The sequence below is a fragment of the Mixophyes fleayi genome, chromosome 5 (assembly GCF_038048845.1).
Source record: "Mixophyes fleayi isolate aMixFle1 chromosome 5, aMixFle1.hap1, whole genome shotgun sequence".
In the NCBI taxonomy this organism is placed as follows: Eukaryota; Metazoa; Chordata; class Amphibia; order Anura; family Limnodynastidae; genus Mixophyes; species Mixophyes fleayi.
In genome coordinates, this window is record NC_134406.1 from 166,342,140 (window position 1) to 166,368,268 (window position 26,129).

Below are 26,129 nucleotides of genomic sequence, written 5' to 3' on the forward strand. Positions count from 1 at the left end.
TGGTTACTATTTTAAAATGTTGGCAGCTATATGGCAGAGAATATGGAGACAACTGTGAAATATTTTGAAAAAGTTACATTAAATTAAGTTAATTTTAGCATCCTTTCCCATGTTTCCTTGTACGATATATGACAAGGGCCCATTTTTGGAAGGAACCGTAAAGCAGAACTAAGCCTAAATGTGTGGAATTAACACAAAGAATATGAAATGAAAATAGTAATGTGCAAACTAACCTTGCCACAGCCAGGAGGCCCCCAAAGTATGATAGAAGGGATGTCATTGGCTTGAAGCAGGTTTCTGAGCATGGTGCTCTCTCCTAGTACTTTATTTTGGCCCATGTAGTCCTGCAATGTACACGGTCTCATTTTGTCAGCCAGAGGTTTGCCATCTAATCTCTCTGCCAGGCTCTTCTCTTTCTGCTGGTCTTGGGTGGTCTCATGTTGTGACTTCTGCACTCTATAAAAATGGTCCTGTTTTTGGACCCCAGAACTGGACCCTGCATTTATATCCAGCCACTTGCTAGTTGCCCCATCACTCTTAGGTGAGTGTACAGAAAAAATTGGCAACTTCTCTTCACAAAATGATTCTGTGGGTTTATGTTTATTAAACAGGGGAAAACTTTGTGCTGATGATCCATGAGGCTTCTCAAGACTATGGGAACCCTCTGCGGCTTCATCAGAAGAGCAAAGGCGCCTTTTCTTGGGGACCCCCCCACTTGGATATAACTGTAGACAGGAGTCGAGATGAGAGTTTATCTCTAAGTCTGGCATCTCTTGGGCACAAATTGGGCATTTCACTGTGCTCTCTAAATTGCCTTGTGACGTCCCCAACACCTCAGCAGCTTGCTCCATCTTATTTACTGGAGTAAAGCAGATAACAAGACCACATACACCTGATCAAAATGCTGTCCTATGTACAAGCAAAACAGGGCACAGTAGTATATCTATCCAATTAAAACCGTCCCGAAATGAACAGAAAAGTCAAAATTAGGAACTGTTTGCAAAACTTCAATGTCTCTTACTTTCGAACGCCACACATACACTAAATTTGTATGTATTGCTCCAGTTATTATGAATTATTAAACACTATAACGTTGTGTAGTAAGGGATGGGGGAGAAGCATATAACTGTGAGTATACGGATTACAAGGTGTCGTACACCTCCCATAATACAGATTAATAACTAGACCCACTGAAATCAGCCCAGCAGCTTGTCACATTAGTGACAGAAAAATAATAACTTTGAATAGTTTCCCCGCGAAATGGACCATTTAGTTACAGTGTCGGCTGCAGCTTCCTTCCTGCTCCTCCTCATCAGCCATGTGTCACTGACTAGAGCATTGTGGGAAATGTAGTCCTGCTCCGCCTCTCTGTGCTGCACTCTGCACCGTCAGGGTGTGCTCTCTAGGTTTCTGATTGTACAATGTACCCACTGTTTCTACAGTACAACTTTTCAGTAAAATAATAGATTATTGTAGATTGCTAAATCGTTAAGGGACGTTAGTAATTGCTGCCTGCCCCTAATTTCAGGGGCTTGACTCAAGTTTGTAAAAATGTAGTCCCTGAAATCTATTTTTCATTATGAGCCAAGTTCTCAGTATAATGCTTCGTATTCAGCATAGTGAATACCTTGTATTTATCATTATTATTATTGATTGTTATTATTTTCTCTTGGCTTTATAATTTAATATTTATAGGGGGAATTAAATTACTCTTATAAGTAACGCCGCCTGTGCTCTATTACCATTGCTACGGTAATAGTGTGCATTATTATCGCTAGTATTTTTTTCCTCCATCCCTGACCCCTTGGACCATAAGGTTGGTTAGGAGGAAAGGTTATCAGTCCCTTCACCCAGGAACTAAATCTACAACACCCTGGGAAGGGGGGACCTCAGGTTTCACTAGAACCATACCACCTCCCCTAGATCACTGGGAGCGGAGCCTATAAGGGCCTACTGCGCCCCTCTAATCCATGTGTGGAAAAAAACATAAAAATAAGGGTAAGTGGCATACAGTTAGAAAAATAGATAAGTGACTGTGATACGTCCACAGCCTTACAGCCAGATTTATAAAAGTTGTTCTGCCGCCAACAGGCCAGAGCAAAGAAGCATGCGTAACAAAACTGTGAGACTAATGCTGCGTGCCCTATGCTTAACACGTGGGTTTACCACTTGCAGTGATTTTTCAGGCACCCCTGGCCCTGGCTACTCTGGGGGCACATACATCCTGGACTTTCTTGCTGCGTCCCTTTGGCCAGAGGACCAAGGTAGTCTGTCTATTATGGAAGGGCCCCTGATTTCCCTACTAGGACAGTACTACGATCGATCTTAGCCAGAAGGCCGAAAACTTAAAAAATTGTACTAAGGTATTTTGAATGGACTCAATCTGCCTATATTTTTCAGTTAATACTTGCAAAGGTAATGTATTCAGCTCACTGCTAGGTTTGTCCTATGACCTACAGATTATCTCATGTGATGTCACAATACTAATTCCATTTTACAATTGCAAACCATGGTAAGTGTAAATGTAACTCTCATAGTATCACATGCTTAGCATTTGGGAAGCACTACATGAATCAGCTGCCTAGATCAGAGCTGGAGATAATCTGCAGTACAGTAATTACAAATTAGGAGAACTGCTGATTCTTCCAATTAGATTATAAACTTGTGAGCAGGTAATCCCTACTCTTTGTCTTTATGTCTGCATTTATTTTGCCTACCTTGTATCGTCCTGGACGCCACAGTGGAGCAATGTGGCGCCTTATAAATTTAATGATAATAATATTAGGAAAATGATATCACAAAGAAAGACAAATTACACCACATAGCTAAGAGTAGAGGTAGGCATTCAGCACACTCACTACCTTGGACATTGTATTTAAGTTAAATTACAGTAGGCGGGAATAACTATCCTTATAGCAAGCAAAATTAAATATTGATCTAGGATTTGTAGATTTCATTTTTCTTAGAGACTACCATGCCAAATATGAATTCACAAGATTATTTGTTAACAAACATATTATTCCCTGCATCACATAATGGAAACATTGTAGACAGTTATTATTTGAGGGCAGTAAAATAACAAGCTATTTCAATTGGATTTTGCATGTTTTTATTAACTAGCCAAATGTCTAAAGTTTTTTCATGCTGTGTTTTAACAGATGTTCTTATTCTCTTTTTCAAAGTTCATCAAACAATTTTCTTCAGCATTCCAAAACCTTAGACAAACTTTTACAATCTAACAAGATGGATTGTCCTTTTCTCTAAACGTATGGCAATCTTAGAAGATGTTTAAATCTGATTCTAATCGCTACTCTAGAGTTTTGAATCTGCATGAGATTCATAAAACGCTCTTCTGAGTTAAATTTGTGGCGTGGATTGAATTCAGTAGGAGCAGATGTCACATGCAGAATGTCTGGGAGAGTAAACGACTGATATGATAATATTGTATTCTACATTTGTAATATGTACAGCATGGTAGGTGAGTAAAGTTCTACGAGTGCCTCTTTAGCCTTCAGGCTGCTGCTCCTGCAATGAATTCTGTTTGTTATGTTATGTCTGTTACAATCGTCACCAATAAAGATTGTCCGATGCGAGCAGTGTGGTTCCAACACACAAAGGTATTCAATAGCATAATATAGCAGAATTACAGCAAAGTGTAAGAAAGTATAAGAAAATATAACCAATACATTACTCTTGCGCACGGAATCCAGTAACGGCCATTCAATCCTGAAGTCTGTGGTCAAAGAGACTGTTACTGCATAAGTGGCCAGTTTATATAGAGTTTACATTGAAAAAAAAAACAGTGATGTCACAATGTACACAAAGATAACTAAAAGAATTTTTCATTGGTTCGAGATTCAGTTTAGTCCAGTACAGTGCAGACCATAGGTCAGTTCAAAAAAATTTTTTCCAAAGGTGGGAGCAAGTCACTCCAACAGCTGTGTACATGTTTTGCCTAAGGGAATTGCCAAAAAACTGTTTTAAACAAACCCATTAACAAAATATTCATAAGAATTAAACTTATACTAATCATAACTAGTGACCGCTATGTGCCATCGCTTCTCCGATGATATTGGATTCCTGCTGACAAAATGTGGATTAATATAAGACCAAACACCATACATTTCTTAGGACCTGAACCATAAACACCTTTAATGTAGGTTTATCCTCATGTAAATACTCTTTGGGTCATAATTAGCTTTTCCGACCGCGATTACGCACGGCTGCACGAGTCCTGATACCGCAACATTGCGGATTTCCGCACACACATCATAGGGTTTGCAAAAGGAAATCCGCGCTGTTGAGGTACCGTAATGTCACTTTACACGCACAGCCACGCATAACCGTGGACGGAAAGGCTAATTGAATATGCCCCCTTAAGTCTTATTAATAAAAGAATGTGAATTGACTCTTTTAAAAGTGGACTATTTACAAATGTAGGTGTGAGTGTAAGTGCATTTGCTGTGTTTTCATATGTAGATGCATATTTAACATTTGTATGCTAATGCATACAAATCGCAATCGCACAGGATTCTATAAAAACCGATATTTATTAATTTAAAACGACTTTATCCAATTATTCAACTTCATCAGTTAGCAGTCTAGATTAGGGATGGTACAATAGTCTCTACCTGATGTTATTGTATTGGCATGTAATGGGCAAGACATAATAAGTAGATGTGGAATGGGGGTGGCTATTTAGTATAACAGAATGCCTGGGTGGATATAGCTTGTAAAGGCCTGGTGGATGTTAACAGAGTTCAGCGTAGTAATTTCCTAAATGAATAGTAACAGCTAGTGACAAGCTAATGCATTGACTTTACTGGTGTCTGAGTAGAGTGTCAATCTACTTCTTACAGGATTTTGTAATAACTCAACAACCACAGACATAAAGTAGTAGATTTACTAAAGTTTCTAAAAAGGAATAGTGGAGGTGTACCAAGTAATCAAATTCTAGCTATCATTTTCTAGAATTTACTATATAAATGATAGCTAGAATCTGAATGATTGCTATAGGCAATACCTCAGCTCTCCAATCTGCTCCAAATAGATAATGAACATACATTTTAATGTATTTTTTAAAACAAAAAATAGAGGCAGTGATATGAACCTCCACAACACAACAAAATTGAACTGTTTCCACATAGATTAATGCTCTCCTATTACTGTTATCCACCTGGGACAAGCTATACGTAACCCCGAACTCGTTCAAGTTCTGTGTGAGTCTGGGTAGAGATGTGAGACAATTACAGAACTTCAACTTATATATATACTAGTACATAATGACAATTGGGAAATCACAAAAGTGCACCTTTGTTCCTGATCCATGGCATTATTCATCAGCCTCATAAAAACTACTTTCTCAGTAAAAGGAATGATATTGCACTTATTATACATTCCTTAGTACATTTCATTTTGGCCTGCTGAGCCTTTCCAGTCCACCCTAGTCATGACTTTTCAAGGCCCTCTGAACATTGTATGTTTGTTTTTTTGGACATCAGACCAGGTAAAAAGGGAGCTTGAAAAATAGATATATAGGGGTGTAAGAGATTGTTCCATATAGCAAAGTACAACATCTAAATCTTTCTTTATTAGGTAAACCAGTGATGGACAAACTACTGCCCGTGGGCCAGATCCGGCCCACTTAGAGGTTCTATCCGGCCCGCCAATATTTTAAAAAATTTCATTAAAATATGCATAAAATTATTAGGGCCGACCCTGTGTGTCAGAACCTTCATTTTTATGCCTTCCCAGCTATTTCCTCCATTACACTTCACCCTCCTTCCTAAAAGGACACTTCGTATGTCAATCACTCAAACACCTGCCCACCCCCTAATGGCTGAAAGTCGTGTGAGAAGAGATAGGCTGGGCCATATACTAAGGCGGATTTTGATTGGCTGCTGTGTTGTCAGTTAGTGGCTCACCAGAAAGACGGATCTGCAACAACCTGCTGAAATAAGTGCTGTGTCTGTACGATCGCTGCACTTATAGAGGTAACACCGCAATATAACACCCTCCCGTCCCATTCAAAAAATTTGTATTATATATTTCGATATTTGAATTTTTTAATAAATTATATTGGCCCGCCTAAAGTTTTTCTTTTTTATTTGGCCCGCTCCTGAAAAAGTTTGCCCATCACTGAGGTAAACAATATGGTAATCCTACCTGTGAGGTAGTAAAGGATTACTAAGAGAGGGAAGAGATGGTGTGTTAGAAAAAAGCCTGGATCTTTTAAATGATTGATGTTTTTTAATGAAAAAAAAAATACAAAAAATATCTTTTCAGAAATGCCTTTCAACACCTAAACCCAAAAACATTGCAATAATATTCTGGTATGTTTTCTATAATTCACGTATAAAAAATGCATTTTCCTTCCTGTCCACTATAAATTATAGTTTTATAATAGTGCAGCAGGCATGACAAGGGTGCATTCATTTTAGTCTTTTTATTAGTGATACACTGAAAATTCCTGCGCACTTTCGGTTAGATATTGACTCTGCAGACATTGCAAATGTGTCTACCTAGCAACATAAAAAGTGTATAGTTAAATAGTGATCATCTATTGCAAACAGTTTGTTAATTAGAAAATATTAATGAAACATACTACATACAGATACTAATTTTCTTTACAGACAGTTGTATTTATTCATAGCTCTTGCCATAATTCCCTGCTGCACACTGAATTTCACCAAAGTATGTGCAGCCGCTCAAATGGTCTGAAATGTCACTTTGTACTATATCCTGTTAGCGCTATGTCAAGCAATACTACTGTGTCTCCATCAACAAAACATGTACTTTAAGGATACCACTACCCACACATGATTCTACAGTACATGTCCCAAAGTCCTTGAGTAATATGCTGATAAAATTTTGCATATGCATACCTATAGCTGAATAAGTAAAAAGTGATTTGAATAAGGTAAGTGCAAGACAGATACTGGAGGGGCGCCAGTGTATGTGTTCATATAAAGAACAAGTTTAGGAAAAAACAGCTTTGGGGAAAGGATCATTCTCTCTTGTCCTATCCACTCAATGTCACATAACCTAATAACCTTAGGTGAATGTGTCTAAAAGATAAACATTCAGTGAAAATAGGATAGTTAATTCACATTTGATCTCAAAATAGCTAAAATGTTTTCATGCAAGTATATTTTGGAGAAAGATCGGTGGCCTTTGCGTACTGACCCTGTACACCTGCTCCAGTTTGAATCAGGAATGTTTATGACCAGCTGGTTAGACACATCACTTGAATACTTGCGGCGCGGAACCCTTGAATGGTGGTGTCATGTACAATATGTTACCAATTTTCCATAACACGCATCTTCTTCACTGAACTCCCTCCATCAAAGTATTAAGTGGTCTAATAAGGCCTGAGATCTACCGATAAACTTACTCTGCTGGACAAAGCTCAAACAAGATCCACTCCATACACCGCACTTTAAGAGGCCTATTGTCCCAGTGCCACCCAGAATCTGTTAACTATGATTCTTTATTGTAGCTTAGCCTGTCATGGTGCCCTAAGGAAGTGACTGCGAGCATGACTGTAAGGATGGGACTAGAAAGCAACCTGCTAGGAACATAAATTTAGAAAGAGGAGTGATCTATCAGGGAACCGTCTGGCCAGGAAAAAATGGCATTAACTTTACAAGACAAAAAGAATCCGAGATTCTAAAACAGAGTTAATAATATTCCTATCCACCAACAAAAGCATACGTGACATTTCTATATCTGTTGATAAGATGACCATAAACCCCACACCTCAAGCTCGTTGCCTAGGTGTGATCCTCGACTCAGAACTATCCTTTGTTCCCCACATCGACTCTATATCTAAATCATGTTATATACATCTAAAATACATTTCCAGGATATCTTACACAAGACACTGCAAAAACCTTAATTCATGCACTTATCATCTCCCGCATTGACTATTGCAATTCCTTCCATACTAGTCTTCCCCAAAACAGACTCAAATCCATACAATCTATTTTGCACGCAGTGGCTGGATTGATTTTCCTTGCAAATTGCTATTTCTCTGCTGAGCTGCTCAGTATGTCTCTACATTGGTTGCCTGTTTTTTACCGAATCCAATATAAATTAGTTTTACTAATCTAAAACTCAAGGCCATCAACAAAGCTGTACCAAAATATCTCCGAACTCAACAACTCCATTCTGCACAGGACTTTTTTCTGGCTGCATCCACTCTATGGAATTCCATCCCTCGCACAATAAGACTCTCCTCTGGGGGTACAAGCTTTCAAGCGTTCTCTGAAAACCCACCTCTTCAGACAAGCTTATAATATTCCTCAACCACCCTCTTAACCTCACTAGGTTACCCTGTTACCACCCTTTACACAATCCACGCAAGACAATAAGCCTGTGACAAACATTGCTATGTGATTGAATCATATAGCATACTAATCCCTTTTTGTTTTTGTTTTTATACCTTTACAATCTGGATGGACTGAAATGCAATACGTAGACTTAACCTCATGTGTCCAACTCTGATTGTCCCATAGATTGTAAGCTTGGGAGCTGGGCCATCTCACCTCTTTGCCTGTTTTACCCAGTTTATTTAATACTGTGTTTGTCCCCAATTGTAAAGTGCTACGGAATATGTTGGTGCTATATAAATAAATGTTTGATGATATTTTCGATGTCCTCATAGAGATCTCCTTAACGCTTTAATAAGTTTGACAAAGTGAAAAATGAGCCTTTTCTGGTGAAAACAGCTGCTTAGACTTGATAAATAGATCCGTAAATCAATGACAGCTCCACATTCACCTTATATAGATTACTTTGCTTACCTGTAGACAGCCAAAAAGGATAAAAATGCATAAAAGTCCACAGGGGTAGCAGCACACTGCTGCAAGCATATGCTGCTGGATCCAGGCATTTATCTTCTTTTGCCAGCACATAGCAAGATTTGTAACCGACATGCTCTATGTATGCAGAAAGCCGAGTTACTGCAATTTATATCTTCCAGGTCTTAAAGCTCTACTGTGCCACATTCTTACATTTGACGAACACCAAATTCAGGCATGTTTACCACTTACAAAAATGTTACGGACTTTAATAAAACTTGAAAGAAGAATTGATGTAAAATAGTTTCAATTTACACCTAATCTAGTAACAGGCAGTAGTAGAGCAAAGCTGCTACAGATAGTTCATATTTGGAGGTTTAAAGAAAGAAAAAAAGCCTGGTCGAGTATTTGCTGGGCTGGCTGTAGTACAGAAATTCTCTTTCCTGTCTCTGGACCAACGTTCTGTAAGAAAGAAGAGAATGCCAAGGTCTAAAGTCTGAACTCAATGGACCCTGTGTCATCTTTCAGTCTAACTTTCAGTGTAACTAAATTCCACGTCTGTCTATGTAAAAACAGTCCTGTCAATGTGATGAAAATGTTTGTACCATGCAATTGACAGCTTCAAGAGAAATGTTTGTTTCATTTTAGGATATGTGCCGAATGCATGTGCATGGTCAGATAGTGTGCAACCTAAACTAAAAATGTGTTCAACTGGGGAAAACTATTTTCCAGTTTCTTAATTATAAAATAAAATTGTTAGTAACAAACCATTAGACTAAAACAAAATGCCATGGCCAGGACATATTAGGTTGTGGGCTATAGAAATTACTTCACCTTCAAACGCATACCTTCCAACTGTCCTGACTTCATCAGGAAAGTCACGATTTTAGGGCTCTACGGCCCTGTCCCACCCGGGGACATGTTAGTCTCATGGTTGGGAATGTTGGGGGTAGAGAGATATCAAATAGGCAGCCTAGCGCTCTACAGTGCTAGGCAGCCCTCTGGAGGCGTGGCCATGCCCGCATTGTGACGTTCCCAACAACTGACATGTTGGGAGGTATGCAAACAAACCTCTTAACATACATACTCCAATAAAAAGACATACCCCACTTACACCTTTAAACATAAACATGTATAGCATAAGCTCAGGTCTTCCTGAACCTCCACAATGCAACACCTCTTCTTTCCCTCCTATATGCTCCTCTACTTCAAACAGACCTTTCCTCCAGTCCACTACATACTTTTGCTGCTTACACACACTTGTGCTCTATGGCCACTGTACCTCTCTCTGCTAATCATCTGTTACTCCACACCTCAAGTCCTCATCTCCAGTGTTCTCACACTCCAGCGCAAACATACTTTCCCCCTGCATTCCATGAGTAACAAAGCTAATGACTGACTATAGTGTGGGAGGAGAAAAGAAAATTATGCTGAGAAATAAATATGCAATCAGACTAAAAAGGTGTAACACATTTTTAAAAAATAAGTTATAATCCTCCCCCTAATTGACCCTAAGTTTCTGCCACCAGAGGCATGGCAGAATCGCTCCTATGTCCCACTGCTAATCTTCATGTACCTCAGTCTCCTATGCAGGGCTGGTACAAGGTTGCTCAGTATCCTAGACAAAGCTTCAGCCCACTGCCCCTCCTCCCCCCAATACTCCCTTCCCTGCCCCTCACTCACTTGACATTTGTAAAAATAATAAATTTTACCTCCTCCTGGTTGACTGTTAAGGTGGCAGTTCAGATGCACTGATGTCAAGACGTACTGAGGTCTGATGCAGAATGCTGTCCAGGCTTCACTGCTGCTCAGGAGCAAACACAGGATATCTAGAGGGGAAACTACAAATTTTAGATTCCAGAACAAAAAAAACTTGACAGCACTCACTTGTTACATACTGACATGTTCCCCCGCTACCCACCAACTTTTCTCACACATGCCAATCTGCCCACTAGCCATTCTCATGAATGCCACCCCTTTCCCATCAGCTTTTGTCACACATCCTACACTCATAACACCAGCTTTATTTACATGCCCCCTGCCCACAGGCTTAGCTCTCACATACACCCCTGCCCTAGGCATTCTAGCCAGCTTTTTTCTACACATGAGCCACTTACCCACTTGCTTAATATTTAAGCAACCATTTATATTTTTAGTATCTGCCCACTTCTTGGCTCTCCTCTGTTGCTGTCTATGAGTATAATTCATTTTACATCTACAGAATACACATGCAAACAAATAGAGAAAGGTAATCTAAATGACATAGACAATCTCTATTTGCATGTGTTAACGTACTATGTAGAAGTAGGCACATGCGCAAAGCCATTTTTCTACAGTAAGTGGAGATGCCTCTAACACAATGCTCTCCCTATAGGGTAGAATGGCTAACGCCATCGGGGTCAAGCTCTGAAAACTTGGGCTTTTTGGAACTTGTTAAATTGCCTCAGATTGCAGTCCCCATTGAAAATTATGAGGACTGTGGTTTAAATATAACTTAGCCTAATACTGGAGATATCTATGATACTGCCTGCATTAGGCTTTTGTTAGGCAACTATGTTACTTAAAAATGCCTAAACCTTGTGTAAAAAGTAATTCTCGCATGGTTTCTGGCTTAATAAATAGTGCCCCATAGGCTGTAACGCATGGAGATTTTTGAGTATACCGCCCTCCCCCTCCTATTTTATCCAGCCACATCTCCCCAAAATTTCCAGCCTCCCCCCATTTTTCTGTCTCTTTCTCTCTCCCCCTCATTTTCTGCAGCTCTCCCCCCCCTCGTTTTCTGTAGCCTCCTTTCTACCACCCCCTCATTTTTTTGTAGCCTTCTATCTCTGCCCCCCCTCATTTTCTGTAGCCTTCTTTCTCTGCATCCCCCCCTTCATTTTCTGTAGCCTTCTCCATTCCGTTTTCTGTAGCCTTCTCTCTCTGCCCCCCTCCTTGTTTTCTGTTGCCTTCTCACTCGGGCCCCCCTCATTTTCTGTAGCCTTCTTTATTCCATTTTCTGTAGCCTTCTCTCTCTGCCCCCCCTTGTTTTATGTAGCCTTCTCACTCTGCCCCCCCTCATTTTCTGTAGCCTACTCCATTCTGTTTTTTGTAGGCTTCTTTCTCTGCATCCCCCCTTCATTTTCTGTCGCCTTCTCTCTCTGCCCGCCCTTCATTTTCTGTAGCATTCTCTCTCTGCCTCCACTTTTTTTCTGTAGCCTACTCCATTCGTTTTCTGTAGCCTTCTCTCTCTGCCCCACCTTCATTTTCTGTAGCTTTCTTTCTCTGTACCTCCACTCATTTTCTGTAGCCTGTACTTACCTTCTCTTCTTCGTTTCTCGTTTCTCTGCTTCCTTTTTTCTTCTTTTGCTTCTCTTTTCTCAGCTCCTCTCACTGACGTAACAATGCTGCTAATTAGAGGAGCCTAGATCTGTCCGGGGCCACACACTGAAATGAGGTGCAGCATTGCAGCATCACAAGGCAGACCTTACGGTCTGCATACTTGGTAAGTAGCGGGTGGGCATTCGCACCGCCCGCGTTAAGTTAACTAATAATGTCTTTTTCTGAGACATTATTAGTATTTTTAGCCGGCCACAGAGCTGGTGCCCTAGGAAGCTGCCTAATGGTGGCGCTGGCACTGGCACTACTCCTATGCTGCTATATAACAGTTGGTAGTATAGGTGGGGCAGGGCTGGCGGAACACAGTAAGAATTGCAGGACAGGGAGCCGGACTCACTGGGATGCCCCACCAGCTCGCCTGCACTGAATAAATATATATTTTTGCCACGGGTACCTTCTCCCTTAACTTTCTAGAATCTGCACTGCACAGATCAGGAATCAGAATAGACACACAAAAGCATCTCAGAGACACTTCACCGCGCATGCGCAGATTGCCATCAAGGGGGCAGAGCCCTGCAAGTGCAGCGCCGGCAATGGGTAGGAGTAGGGTACAATCTATTAAAAATATGGATTTTCAGAGAGCATTTAAAGATTTGAAGGCTGTGAGAGAAATATTAGAGGAGTGGATCATAAGTTTTGTTTTGATGATAGGCTGTCTTGTACATGTGATCATCAAAACCACATGATTAGTGCATAATTTTTGCCCTATAGATGTCCATGGCAACCATTCTGATCAAGGAAAGAGCCACTGGTGGATAAAAGGTTCACGCACAAAATATGTTGAGTTTGACTACCCTACACATTAGCACCTGGCCCACGTGCATGCTGGCTCTTGAAGGGCCACAAGTTTGCACATTAAATGGTGCATTCATCTTGAAATATTAAGTGTTGCCCTATTATAAATAAATTCTTGTTGTCCCATTATAAATTAAATAGTATTTACACCATTATAAAATAATACATTTATGTTGGGTCCTTATTAAAATACCGTAATAAATTAATATTGGTTGCTTAATAAATATATAATTATTGCCCCCACAATTAATATGTCAATGGTAGCTCCCTAGTAAATACTTACATTATTATTTTTTCTGTTTAGGCCAGATAGCTCAAACATTGTGTAAACCTTTTTTCTGTCAGTTTGATGTGTGTTTTTGCATAACACAGCTTGATACATTGCATGATTTGTATTCTTTATGTATGTAAAAATCGGGATGGCAGTTTCAGAATTGGCACTTTGAAATCAACCGGTTTGATTTCTTTTTTGCCTTTAGTAAAAAATACAAAAATACACATACAATCACCAAAAGACATGTGGTTTATCAAAATCTCCCACTAAGGGTTAATGCATTGCTATGTAACAGACATCCCCATTCAATGTCTAAAGAAAGGTTTTTGAGTTTCTATTTGACAGTTAGTAACAAATGTTCTTACAAGTTTTGTTTGAAAGCTACATAAAAGGTTAAATAAGTTCCTTCTTACATATAACATATAAACAGATAAATACATTGATAGGGAATCATAAATCCCATGCAGTACATCAAATTTATTTCATTTTTTCCATTGGTAAGGGGATTAAATGTTTTTTTGTTTTCAATCAGTAATTGTATCCACAAAATATAACTACTGTACATTCTGTAACTAGACTAGGTCTAAAATCGGCTTTATACATCCATGATTGAATTTAGATTTCCAGGCTGACCCTCCTGCTATACACCTACCGTATTATCATGGCCACATTTACAGCTGACATTTAAAACTAAATCACCCTTAATTAATGATTGAGCACCCCACATGTCTGTTTCTTCAAAGAAGTCCTTCAAAGTTTCTTCAAAAAGGTCCCTGCAATTTTTTAGTGGGGTAATCTGATGGTTGATAAATACTAAGTAGTTAAGTAGATCAAGTTCATAGACTGAATATAAAAGTACTCCTATACTGCCTTCTGAACAATCCTACCCTACGTATGTACCTAGTTGGTATCTATGACCAGCATACTATAATTATAATAGGTGATTTTCCATTAGTGCCATCTTGGCATCCCAATAAAAACATCTCTTATCTCTGAAAGCTCTAGTAGTGGCATAAATATGGGATGTTCCCCCCAAAGGGGGTGGGGAGGTGGCAGGGAAGTAACGGAGAGAGCTAAAGTGGGGGAGTGTAGAACTGTAAAAATGTTAGGAACATTAAAATAAATAGTAAACATAAAAAAACGCTTCTGGAACACATGGGGGCGACAATAAAGCCCTTGTCTAGTAAATATCAAATACACAGAACATATCTATCAACTAGATCATTTTTAGCATCAGGCAATATGAACAATCTCGCCTAAACACTCAGAGGCCATCTGTAAAGTCCATCTTGATGTCTTGCCCAAGCCTTTGATACCGAAAAACAAAATAATAATATCAGACTGTCATGTGGACCCTGAACTCCCCGTATATAGCTGTAATCCATGTATTCTGTTAATCCATGGAACCCAAACATGATACATTTTTCAAGCATGTGCATGGCAGATATTATTTTCCTAGTAAAATTACATATTTATAGCTTGTGATGTGTAGTCTGTCCTTAAGATAACTTGCACATCCCGTTCCTGGATGTGCTGGCTTGGTTTATTTGAAGTTACAGCAAGGTGGCGATAAACAATCTGTCATTTTAAGTGAGGCATGAATAAACAGGTTTGGGTGTTTAAGTCCAATATTTATAGACTAACATGTGTAGATCTTACGTTCGGTATTCTTGTTAAATCCAGATCATTATCAGACTGCAATAAATGTCCTTATTAAATCAATAATGGAAACAGTTAAATCTTGCATATCTAAGACGGACAATCTACATGGCAACGTCACAGCCGAGTCATAAAATGAATCTTATGTATTAGAGAACCTCTATAAGATTGAGTTTACCCACGGCCCAAATTTTAGCACTGTCCCTAATTGCTCACATTGGCCTATCTTTGCCAATTTACACTCACGGTACATTATCATAGTAGTAGTATTAATTATAGATCCTTTACAATCATGATTTCTAGATCTGTGGTAACTAAATGAATCCTTTGATTTGCACAATATTCCCTTTATAAATAATAGACCATGGACTTTCTTTAAGGAGCTGGTTATTACCTTATAGTGAAATAATGAGTTGCAGTAAAATTCTGGCATCTACTGCACAGAAAATCTGTGTAGTAGATTACAATCAATTAAAATACACTGTAAAGTAGTCAAATGCATATTTTGTTTTCTTTTTAAGGCAGAATATCAGAGATACTGAAAGCCAAGAAGGTGCATTAATTCTGAATAAAAGGATGGAAGGCCACCAGAACCCTGATGAGAATGGGGACATAAATAATCACATATGTATGTCATTGAAACTTTTGAGAATGGACAAAATGGAATCATGCTGTAACGCTAAGAACTCTGAGGAAATGTCATGTTCCCATTTCCAAAAGGCCCAAATCATGACATGTGTCTGGGACGAAAAATCCAATGAATCTGAGGAGGACACAGACAATGAAGAGGTACAGTGCTGCCAGGTCTTTTAGACTTTTGAGATATTTATATATAATATGTAACTGTTTTTATAACCATGGCATTACTTGTCAACTAGTGTTTGTGGTCATCCACACGATTCTCATGGGTTCCATTATTTGTCTGAAATACGGGCCTGTCCTGGACAAAGGAAACATTTTAATGTTATGCTGGAAATAATTCAGCTGATATTTAATCAGAGAATCTTCTTTATGAACTACAATTTATAGAACCAAGACCACACTTGTAGAATACTACATACACAACTATCTTTTAGTTATAGCAGGAAAATATAAGGCTAGTCACTTAGCACCTCTCTGGTTTGGGTGTTCAAATTAAAAGAATATTTCTCACATTCACCCCACTCACTCTCCCTGTCTTTTTCAAATAATTTCTCTCCCCAAAAAATTCACCCCACTCATAACAACAAGTGACCTGCATCAATGTACCTTGAGGGCTTTGGTTGAACACCCAAATGTTTATGTTTATCTTGAGAAGTGTCTGGCCTCACACTTGTCAAGTCATCATCATCAGAATGTATTAGTACCTGCCCTCTAGTAGGTGCAAAGGATACTCCTTCTAACCGCAGGTCTGCATGAGCTACATTTGCATGAACACACCCTCACTGTACTTTGCCTGCATTTGCGCACACCTTCCATCCCCTGTTATACCTCTGCAGTCACAAGGCAATGCAAGTACCAGATACATAAGACATAAGTCTGCATTGGGTATATTTGTGCGTTCTCTTTCTGGGCATGCACAGTGCGAATTTGTGCAATTTACACAATGCAAATGGTTTAAGTTGAACTCTGCATCATGCCCAAAGTGGGATCCTTTTACTCATTCATGATCATTATTTTGTTTCCCCTCTCACATTTCAATTATCCCACTCCATTCACCACTATTCCACTCTGCTTCCCATTTCTTACCTCTTTTCTCATTTCTGTTAAAATACCTTACTTGCCTCACATCCCGTTTTCCAACATTCCCCAGCAATCCCGTCTTCTTTGTCTCCATGACCAATCCAGAGTCAGTTATATCACTCCAAACACTTTACACACTAGAGTGTTACCACACTATCTCATTTTCTGAGTAACGTCTGGGTTATTTTAAGCAATTAGCATGAATGTGTTCATTGTAGGTGTTCCTGTTTGCTAAGGGCAATGAGCAACCTTTTTGCATGTAATGGGTCTGTTATTTGCATGTGCTGAAGAAACTTCTTTCTGCCATATGAGTCATGTTCCATGATGACATATGAACAGAATCCTAGATATGAGATTCACCTCATTCAAGCAATTTGTTAAAATGAAGTGCTATGCAGGTGTTAGTCATTGGTGGTGTAACTTTTTTTTGAATACATTTAGAGTAGAGTAAAGAACATTGGTAAAGTGAAGTGTGACAAATTGTTTTTAATTAAAGAATAACTAAAACACAAAGGATAACTAAACCAAACTTGTTTTAATATGTTCTCAAATCCTGTGAAAACATTGACTTCTAATGATAAGTGAACAAGGCTATAAAGCACATCTACCCTGCTCATACAAATCGCAATTTAAAAGTGGCAATATAAAGGTACTTCAGTTCAAGAGAACATTTAAAAAACCCTGTTGCCCTAAAGCTTTTCTGGGTGATCCACAACAGTTTCTATCATTCTGTAATGTTTGAGAGAGACTTTATAAGAATTAAGACATACTCGCCAAATCTCCCGGAATATCTGGAAAGCTCCCAAATTTCGGGGGAGTCCTCCTGGTCTCCCTGAAGAGCAGACAGTCTCCTGGATCCCTAATTGAGGCAGAACTTAATAACGCGATTCACGTCATCAGGCCGCACAATTGTCATGGCATTGCACGGCAGGGGAAAGGGACATGGTGATTCAAACACGTTACCACGCCCCCTCTCACACCTGCCACCTGACTTCCCCTCCGGGATTAAATGTTCTGTAAGATAAAAAATTTTTTTAAGAAATCTTGAAATAAATACATAGGTAATAATGGGCAAATTATAGTTACATTTCTCAGCAATGTAAATGTAATTACATTTTTTGTTAGAATTTTAATAGAGAGAGCATGGTTTGAATATTGGGACTGGCACATGTTGACTTTCAGAGTTCCCTATGCAATCTAACTAGCTACTGCTTCTAGACCAATTGGCTTGAAATGGGGTGTAGCAGGAACAATAAAGATGTCTGCTGGAATTATTGATGCCTCAGGCCTAACTGGAGAAATTTAGCAATCTAGTTAGTAAGTCAGACCTTCATGACCATACATCATCTTAGATGGCTTCAGGTGTCCAGGAGAACACTGCGCTATTGACAATTCTAGAGCTTACACCACGTTCATCCCTGAGTTCGGAGAGCTGCAGCAACCTAGACCATGTTATAGATGTGGATATGGCTCTGCTGGAGCACATTGACGTCTTACCCATAATAAAAAACCCATAAAAGAAAACAAGATTTTCAAGCAATGGGTCAAGCAGATTTTTGCAGCAGAGAATGATTGTCTGTGTACAGATAGCGTGCAGCAGCGTCCAGAGTAGATGAAATTGAAATGTCCCAACATAGTCAATTAAATTGTCATTACTTAGATGATTACAGTACTAGGTTTAGGACAAGGAAGATCGCAATCAACAAAAATATTACAGTGAGAGACTTCCCTGAGGCCACAAAAGAAGATCTGCAAATATGTTACTATGAATTGGGCCATCAAGTTTCTACCTCAGTCCTTTCTGACACATATGAGAACACAGGATGGCATATCTCATAATGAAATTTTATTATTTTTATCATTAGTATTATTATTATTCAGTGAAAGAGGAGATTATTGCAAAAGCGCAACTTTTGATTTTGGTGGCACTGCCGTCCAGAATTTGGCTGGGGCACTATAAACCACAGAAGGCTGATCAAATTACTATTGGATTGGATTGACACATAACACAACCGCTGCGATTTCCCCTTCGCTTTAACAGCACAGTACCTGAAGGAATATCTAAAGATCCCAACACTATCATTACCTGGCTAGGAAGACCATATGTCAATGTTCAAAAATATGTGGGCAAACAGATGCATGCACTGCTAAACCATGTCCTATTTCTCAATTGGTAGCTGCAGTTCATACATTAAAGAGAAGATCTCAGGTATGAGTAACCTGACTTATTATAAGTAACCATGGTTAATCCTTCTCAGTGGATTTCTGGAACTTGGCTACAGAGGCTTAAGTAAAAGCTTATCCTAAATTAAGACAAGCTCACAATATTTCTCAGTGTAATGCGTTCCTATACTTATATAAATTATTGTTTTAGGCTGAAGGACAGTACTGTCATTAACCTTTGGGCACAGCCTATGCCAAAAGCAACATTAGAAGTTTGGCGGTGGCAACCTAAATGTATACTATAGCTAACTGTGGTTGGATATACAACCTAAATAGATTTCTTAGTAAATCCAGATGGATTTAAATCCATGTTACTCAGGTGATGTCATTAATATGAGAAGACTCTATTTTTATTTGTTATACCATATCTGTGTTCTTCCATGTGTCCCAAACCCTGATTGAATACTACATTGGCCCATTTGCTTGAGGCTTTGGTTATCCCCATGGGACTTGTGAGAACTATGTTATACCTCTGTTTACTTGTTTATATTCCACCATTCCATCACAAATAGGCAGAAGACTCTTTGGAGCTTGCTCATTGCAGTAGCTTGCAACAGAATCATAATCAGCAAACAAAATAAGATGAGTTAGAATACAGAAACAGGTGCACAGATATTGATGCTACCATTAACATCTGATACAATGTTTGGACTAGTGCAGTACAGTGGATGTAATGTTCTTGTTTTGCGGGAGATATTCTGGAAACGCAGATGCTCTCCAATCTGTAAATATTTTTCATTATTGCTGGATGAGATAGCTAAACTGCAGGCTGAGATGTGTAGGATGTCCATATCCTTGAAGCCACAACTGCCTCAGAGATCCCCCAGAAGACATTCTGCCTGGACTACTGTGAGCTCTGAAAGGGGGAGATTTCTGTGACATAGCAAAACTCATATGCTGCTCTATCATGTACAAATAATATAGCTAATACACAACATGAGGATATGGGGACTTCTACTATTATTATCATTGATTTATAGGGCACCACATAGCTTCGCAGCGCTGTACAGTAGGGAAAACAGGACATTCATAAAACAGGGACATACAATGCAGACAAAATAAATGCAGACATGAAAACAAATGGTATGGAGGACCCAAGCTAAAGAGAAAATTGCCCAGTCAGTAGGTGAAGAACTGTAGCATTAACAGGTGACATTAATTGAATAGTTATTTTTTTCTGTGCGTTTTTTGTGACTTTATATTCCACACCCGTATTGGACATATCCTGCATTGTCTTTTCTAGTAGAGGAGAGCAGATCTACACCCATATTCATCACCACACGTATCTTCAGATCAGCTCCTTGTTGAATTTGGACGTGCATATACCTGATTTTATGTGCGTTTTACAAAAAAATCGCACATTGCATTCAGTATGCATCTCTTAATGAATCAGGCCCATAGACTTAAAGACCACTGAAGAATATAATTCCCATGATTCTTGGTGCTTGGTCAGGGAATAGGATATTTGGAAAATTTTGGTGGGTCTGAAATTAGCTCCTTGACAAATGATTCCTGGCCCTGAAAGAGTAGAGATAGGTAAGGGATTTTCTTGTATATGGCTGAGCGCTCCCTTTGTTCACCCTTTCCTATCCTCATTGCCAGTGCTACCCAAATATTTCCTCCTACATGAAGTGTCTGCTTTTTTTTTTTTTTTTTTTAAATGTGACAAGTGTGGCAAGAGCCCGCTACTGCAGAAGCACACGCGAACAACTTCTTCCTTTTTATGTAGTTTTATTGTCAGGATGTTAAATGTTTTGACACCGTATACTTGCACAGCAATCATGGAAACCCTAAACACTAGCTATACATAGACCAGCTTTCTCTCAGGACCAGCCAGCTTTCCCAGCGTTGGTCTCAGTGAACAAATGGCACAAACAAGCTACTATACATGATATACCTCCCCCAGCCTTAGCTTGATGGACAGGTGACACACCTACCTTCTCTTTAAGAGAAAACGCCCATCACTGGCTCTGTTTCAACTAACAGACACACCCTGTCTGTTTGTTGAGAGGAAGCAGCTTTTAAATCATGTAAGTTAACCAACTTTAAACTACACATAAGTCTTTACTTGGTTTAACCTGAATCTAGGTGCATAACTGCGCCAATGTCTTACTCTGCTTGTATGTTTTCTTTGCATATTGTCAGATAAATGCCTCCCTTTGTTACACAAGTTAGTTGTCACATTTCGTAGAATTGTTTGGGTCATACAGTAAGTCTGTTTTTTGTGCGAAGAAAAAAAACGATAAAAACAGATTATATAAAACCACAAAAGACTTGGGGGGAATTTAGTTTTTAGAGATGTGCTGCTGGACATCACCGCAATGTCCGCAACCTACCGGTTACTATGGTAGAGGAATGTCTTCTCATTTTTACTCACACCTCTATGGGGCATTAGAATGATATGAGATTTCTAGCCAGACAGAGCCGCAGAGTGTCTTCAAGGACAGTTCCAGAAGCACTTCACAGCATATCGTTAAATTAAACTCCCCGTTTGTTTTCTACTTTATCATTGCTTTGTGTTGTATAAACTGATAGTACTACTACTTATATTTTGTTTAGGTATTGTAGGTGAATATCACATGTTTGTTCCATACAGATAATTTTTTCTTTTGGCAACATACTGTACGTAATGCATAAAAGTTGTTAATGTGAGCCAGTGCCGTAACTAGACATTTTAGTGCCCTGGGCGAGACAGGGCACCGGCGCCCCCCATCTAAGTTGGAGTGGCATTTGACAAGTGGGTGTGGTCAACCTAATGTGTGGGTGTGGCTAGCACTTTACTGAAAGAATATATATATATATATATATATATATATATATATATATATATATATATATATACACATATACATATATACACACACACACAGTGGTGGGATTCCATTAAGCTAGCTTTTTTTTTTATATAGAAAGGAGAAGCCCTATGACATACATTGCTATTTTAATATAGTACACTAAAAAGAGGCAAGATGGGAATATTAGGTCAAGTAACAGAACAGATCTTATAGGTCAGAGGGCAGTAAAGAAAATAAATGTTCACCAGTGTGCCTCCTTTAGCACTCACAAGCGCCCACAAGCAAAAAGGATATTTAATTTTGCAGAACACAATTTTTTTTTTATTTTTTATATATTTTACTTTTTTCTAAAATACGTTTGACCTACTAACTTGCTGGATAAGTTAATAAATAAGCACTTTGGGTACATTCCAGATCACTTATAGATCAATTGTTTAGTAAAACTGTTACTGGATTGTTGTAAAAGGCATTTTGCAAAAAAATGCTGGGTTTTGAATATTGAGTGACCTCCTAAGCTGAGTAAAAATACATAGCCTGCCCAAACACACATAATAAAAATACAATTTTACTTACCTTTCCTCTGTGTCCTGTGTTCTGTGTTCTGTGCTGTTACGCTGCCTCTGCCCCAGCAGTGCTCCTCGCTGAATATGACGTCGGGCGTGATGACGTCACATTCAGTGGGAGCGAGGAGACTGCCGGGAGCCACCGGGAGATCAGGTGACTTTTTTTTTTTTTTATTTTATTTTCTTTTATATTAACTTTATTGACACTGCTGCAATTTTTTTTTTTTTTTACTATGCCGGCGGGTAGGGGAAGGTAGCGGGTGGCTGCTGCGCCCTCTTGGGCTTGCGCCTGGGGCGACGGCACCGCCCGCACCACCCTAGTTACGGCTCTGATGTGAGCTTATATATACCTAGTTTTTGTTTAGCATCCAGAAGCTTAAGATCAAAGTTGATATAAAGGAAAAAATCAAGATATTTCTAGCAACCAGAGTACAATGCCATAGGAATTGGGCAGGTCCTGAAGTCTTAAATGGCATGATATACTCAATCTTTATGTTCCTTATGTGTTTATTTTATACTAGTATTTACATGTATTCAGCACTTAACTTTGCACATTTTGTCAAAAACACCTGACAATGTGATCAAAATTAGTGGTGCTTAAAATTTGCATAGTGACAATATTCTGTGACCCAAAAAGAAGTGCTTGCTAACAAAATATATTGTACAACTGACAATCATGGAGCCCCCCAAAAAAATTCTAGGACCCTATTTTGTGCTTGCATATTCAGATTCAAAGTTAAAGAATGTTTGTATGAACATATTTCACTAGGTGGCGCAATTACCTAATATTTTTTTCCAGGATTGGTTATGTTTGAGTACTGTATATGTCATTGTATCATGTACAATATTCTTTAGTTGAATAAATAAGGGATCTCTTATTCAGAAACCAGTTATCCTCAAATTGATGTTGTCAAGCGCACAAACATGTTATTTCTTACTAAAGTTATTATGAGGACTTTATTGTTTAACAGAACAAGAGGAATGTTAGGGGCAATATGTGGAAAGATGGGTTATTTCTAAATGTTACATAAAACCCATATATTTAGAAATTCTCAATTCTAATACATTGTAGATGTTCCTATGTTTTCCAATAATAGCTCCCATACCTGTGTTTCTATATTAGCTCATTTATGTTCTATAAAAAAAGAACAAATATGTGAATAACAAATTTAAACGTATCATTATCATCATCATCATCAATTTATATAGCACCACTAATTCCGCAGCGTTGTACAGAGAATATTTGACATTCACATCAGTCCCTGTCCCAATGGCGCTTACAGTCTAAATTACCAAACACATAGTCACATAGACTAGTGTTAATTTTGTCAGCAGACAATTAACCTACTAGTATGTTTTGAAGTGTGAAAGAAAACCAGAGCACACAGAGGAAACCCACGCAAACACGGAGAGAACATACAAGCTCCACATAGATAAGGTGTGAGGCAGAAGTGCTTATCACTTAGCCACTGTGCTGCCAGATTCCAAAGTATGTTCAAATATGTAAACATAGTTTGGTGATAGTCATTAGGATAATATTATTTAAAAATAATGTTTTACATTTACTGCATGTGAACAATATGGTTTGACATAGAAAATAAATAATCAGGAAAGATGGCATAATTTATATCCTAGCAATGGCCGCTGACCGAAATTGGTTCTTTAGTTCATTAGAGAGATGTTCTGGTGCCCATTCATTTTGTCAACTTCAATCGTACAACGGCTCTGTCAGCTCCACACTTAACCTTTGTTACTGTCGCGGAACCTGTTCGGTTAATTACGCACTGTATACCTGGAATAAGAGGACTGAGCTAAGCTTAGGTGACAAGCATGAGAGGTGGATGCCGAAGAGTAGACCCCTACAGAAAGAATAAAAGCTACATGTTAAAATGATTTCCATTGCTAAAATCAGTCCATGTTATAATGTTAGTCAGTATGGGGGGAAATGTTTCTTTTTTTACTTGGAAATGTATTGCCCACCTCCTTCCCCACACATTCACTGGAGGGTCCAATAGGTAGTGGATCTAGTAGAAAGTGCTGTCTCCTTTTCTAATCAGCGCTCTCGACACACTTAGCCAGTAATGAGGTAGAGGCCAAGCATGACTCCTGGATGATTAACATATAGGAATTGAGCTGGGCAGAGCTTGGTTTCTGCATCACTAGCCCCTATTACCTATGATAGCCATCTTTAATTTAGATTGCCAGATGTTCAGCAGTAGAAAAGGTCCAGACTATGGCTCTCAGGTGACCTGATTTTTCCAGGATTATTCTGATTTTTATTTTTTTTCTCTACCCACATTTTTTAACTCATAATACATAATTTCTCGTGAACCTAAACTAACCGCTGGCTGGTCACTTAACTTGCAGACATAAAAATGTTGGAAGGCTAAATGCCGACACTTCCATTATGCTGACAGGTTGACAATGTGTACATTGTGATTGGCGACATGCACAAAGTTGCCAATCACAATGCGACAATAAAAGACCAATGTTGGCATTTAACCTGCCGACATTTTAATGTCGGCAAGTTAAGTGCCGACATTTACAGTGCCGCAAATATGTGCCCTACCTAAACTAACTTGACAATTTGGAACAGGTTCATATAGCTGTTTTACTTTACTTTACAAGTAAAATAATTATGGTAAGAATTTTATGTCTTGTGTAGACTTCAGGTCACATTGTTTTTTATTTCAAAATTATGGGAGCCCAAGACCAGACTGATATATCAGGTTAGACCAGTGGTTCCCAAACTTTTGCAGTTCACGGCACCCTTAGAGTCTCCAAATTTTTTCAAGGCACCCCCCCAAAATAATTATTGAGCAGTCCTGTTTTAGAAGTAGTTGAGTCAAAAAATTGTAATAAGTATTTAGGTCAGGACAGAAATACTTATTTAGTTGTATGCAAAAATGCCCCCTCTGCATCCAGACACACTGCCCCCTCTGCATCCAGACACACTGCCCTCTCTCACACTGCCCCCTCCTCTGCTCTCTGTCACGCTGTCCCCCCTCCTCTGCCCTCTCTCACGCTGCCCCCCCTCCTCTGCCCTCTCTCATGCTGTCCCCTCCTCTGCCCCCTGTCACGCTGTCCCCCTCCACTGCCCCTCTCACGCTGTGTCCCCCTCCACTGCCCTCTCTCACTCTGTGTCCCCCTCCACTGCCCTTCTCATGCTGTGTCCCCCTCCACTGCCCCTCTCACGCTGTGTCCCCCTCCACTGCCCCTCTCACGCTGTGTCCCCCTCCACTGCCCCTATCACGCTGTGTCCCCCTCCACTGCCCCTCTCACACTGTGCCTGTCCTCTGTCCCCCTCCTCTGCCCCGCTGTGTCCCTCCTCTGCCCCACTCACGCTGTCCCCTCCTCTGCCCTCTGTCACGCTGTCCCCCTCCTCTGCTCTCTGCCCCTTCCTCTGCTCCGCTGTCCCCATCCTCTGCTCTCTGTCCCCATCCTCTGCTCTCTGTCCCCCCTTCTCTGCCCCGCTGTCACCATCCTTTGCTCTCTGTCCGCCTACTCTGCCCCGCTGTCCCCATCCTCTGCTCTCTGTCCCCCCTTCTCTGCCCCGCTGTCCCCATCCTCTGCTCTCTGTCCCCCCTTCTCTGCCCGCTGTCCCCATCCTCTGCTCTCTGTCCCCCCTTCTCTGCCCCGCTGTCCCCATCCTCTGCTCTCTGTCCCCCCTTCTCTGCCTCCCTGTCCCCATCCTCTGCTCTCTGTCTCCCCTTCTCTGCCCCGCTGTCCCCATCCTCTGCTCTCTGTCCCCCCTTCTCGGCCCCGCTGTCCCCATCCTCTGCTCTCTGTCCCCCCTTCTCTGCCCCGCTGTCCCCATCCTCTGCTCTCTGTCCCCCCTTCACTGCCCCGCGCCAGCCATAAAAAACAGAAAGAACACAGAAACTTACCAATCCGCTGGGCGCCGGGACCCAGCAGCCTC

At 39.8% G+C, this 26,129-nt stretch overlaps 2 protein-coding genes across 5 annotated transcripts in view; one reads left to right on the top strand and one right to left on the bottom strand.

Annotated features, from left to right (window-relative positions):
* The window catches only part of WRNIP1 (WRN helicase interacting protein 1), a 59,715-nt gene extending 58,379 nt beyond the window's left edge, over positions 1-1,336 (bottom strand). Inside the window, exon 1 of the mRNA XM_075212983.1 lies at positions 234-1,336. Coding sequence (XP_075069084.1) covers positions 234-851 — 618 coding nt within the window. The 5' untranslated portion in view covers positions 852-1,336. The remainder of the gene's footprint in view (positions 1-233) is intronic.
* Positions 1-26,129, top strand: part of MYLK4 (myosin light chain kinase family member 4) — a 145,276-nt gene that overhangs the window by 12,382 nt on the left and 106,765 nt on the right. For 3 of the 4 annotated variants that reach the window (XM_075212978.1, XM_075212981.1, XM_075212977.1), the window contains exon 2: positions 15,429-15,696. In XM_075212978.1, coding sequence (XP_075069079.1) covers positions 15,429-15,696 — 268 coding nt within the window. The remainder of the gene's footprint in view (positions 1-15,428; positions 15,697-26,129) is intronic. The other variant, XM_075212980.1, reaches the window with a different exon arrangement.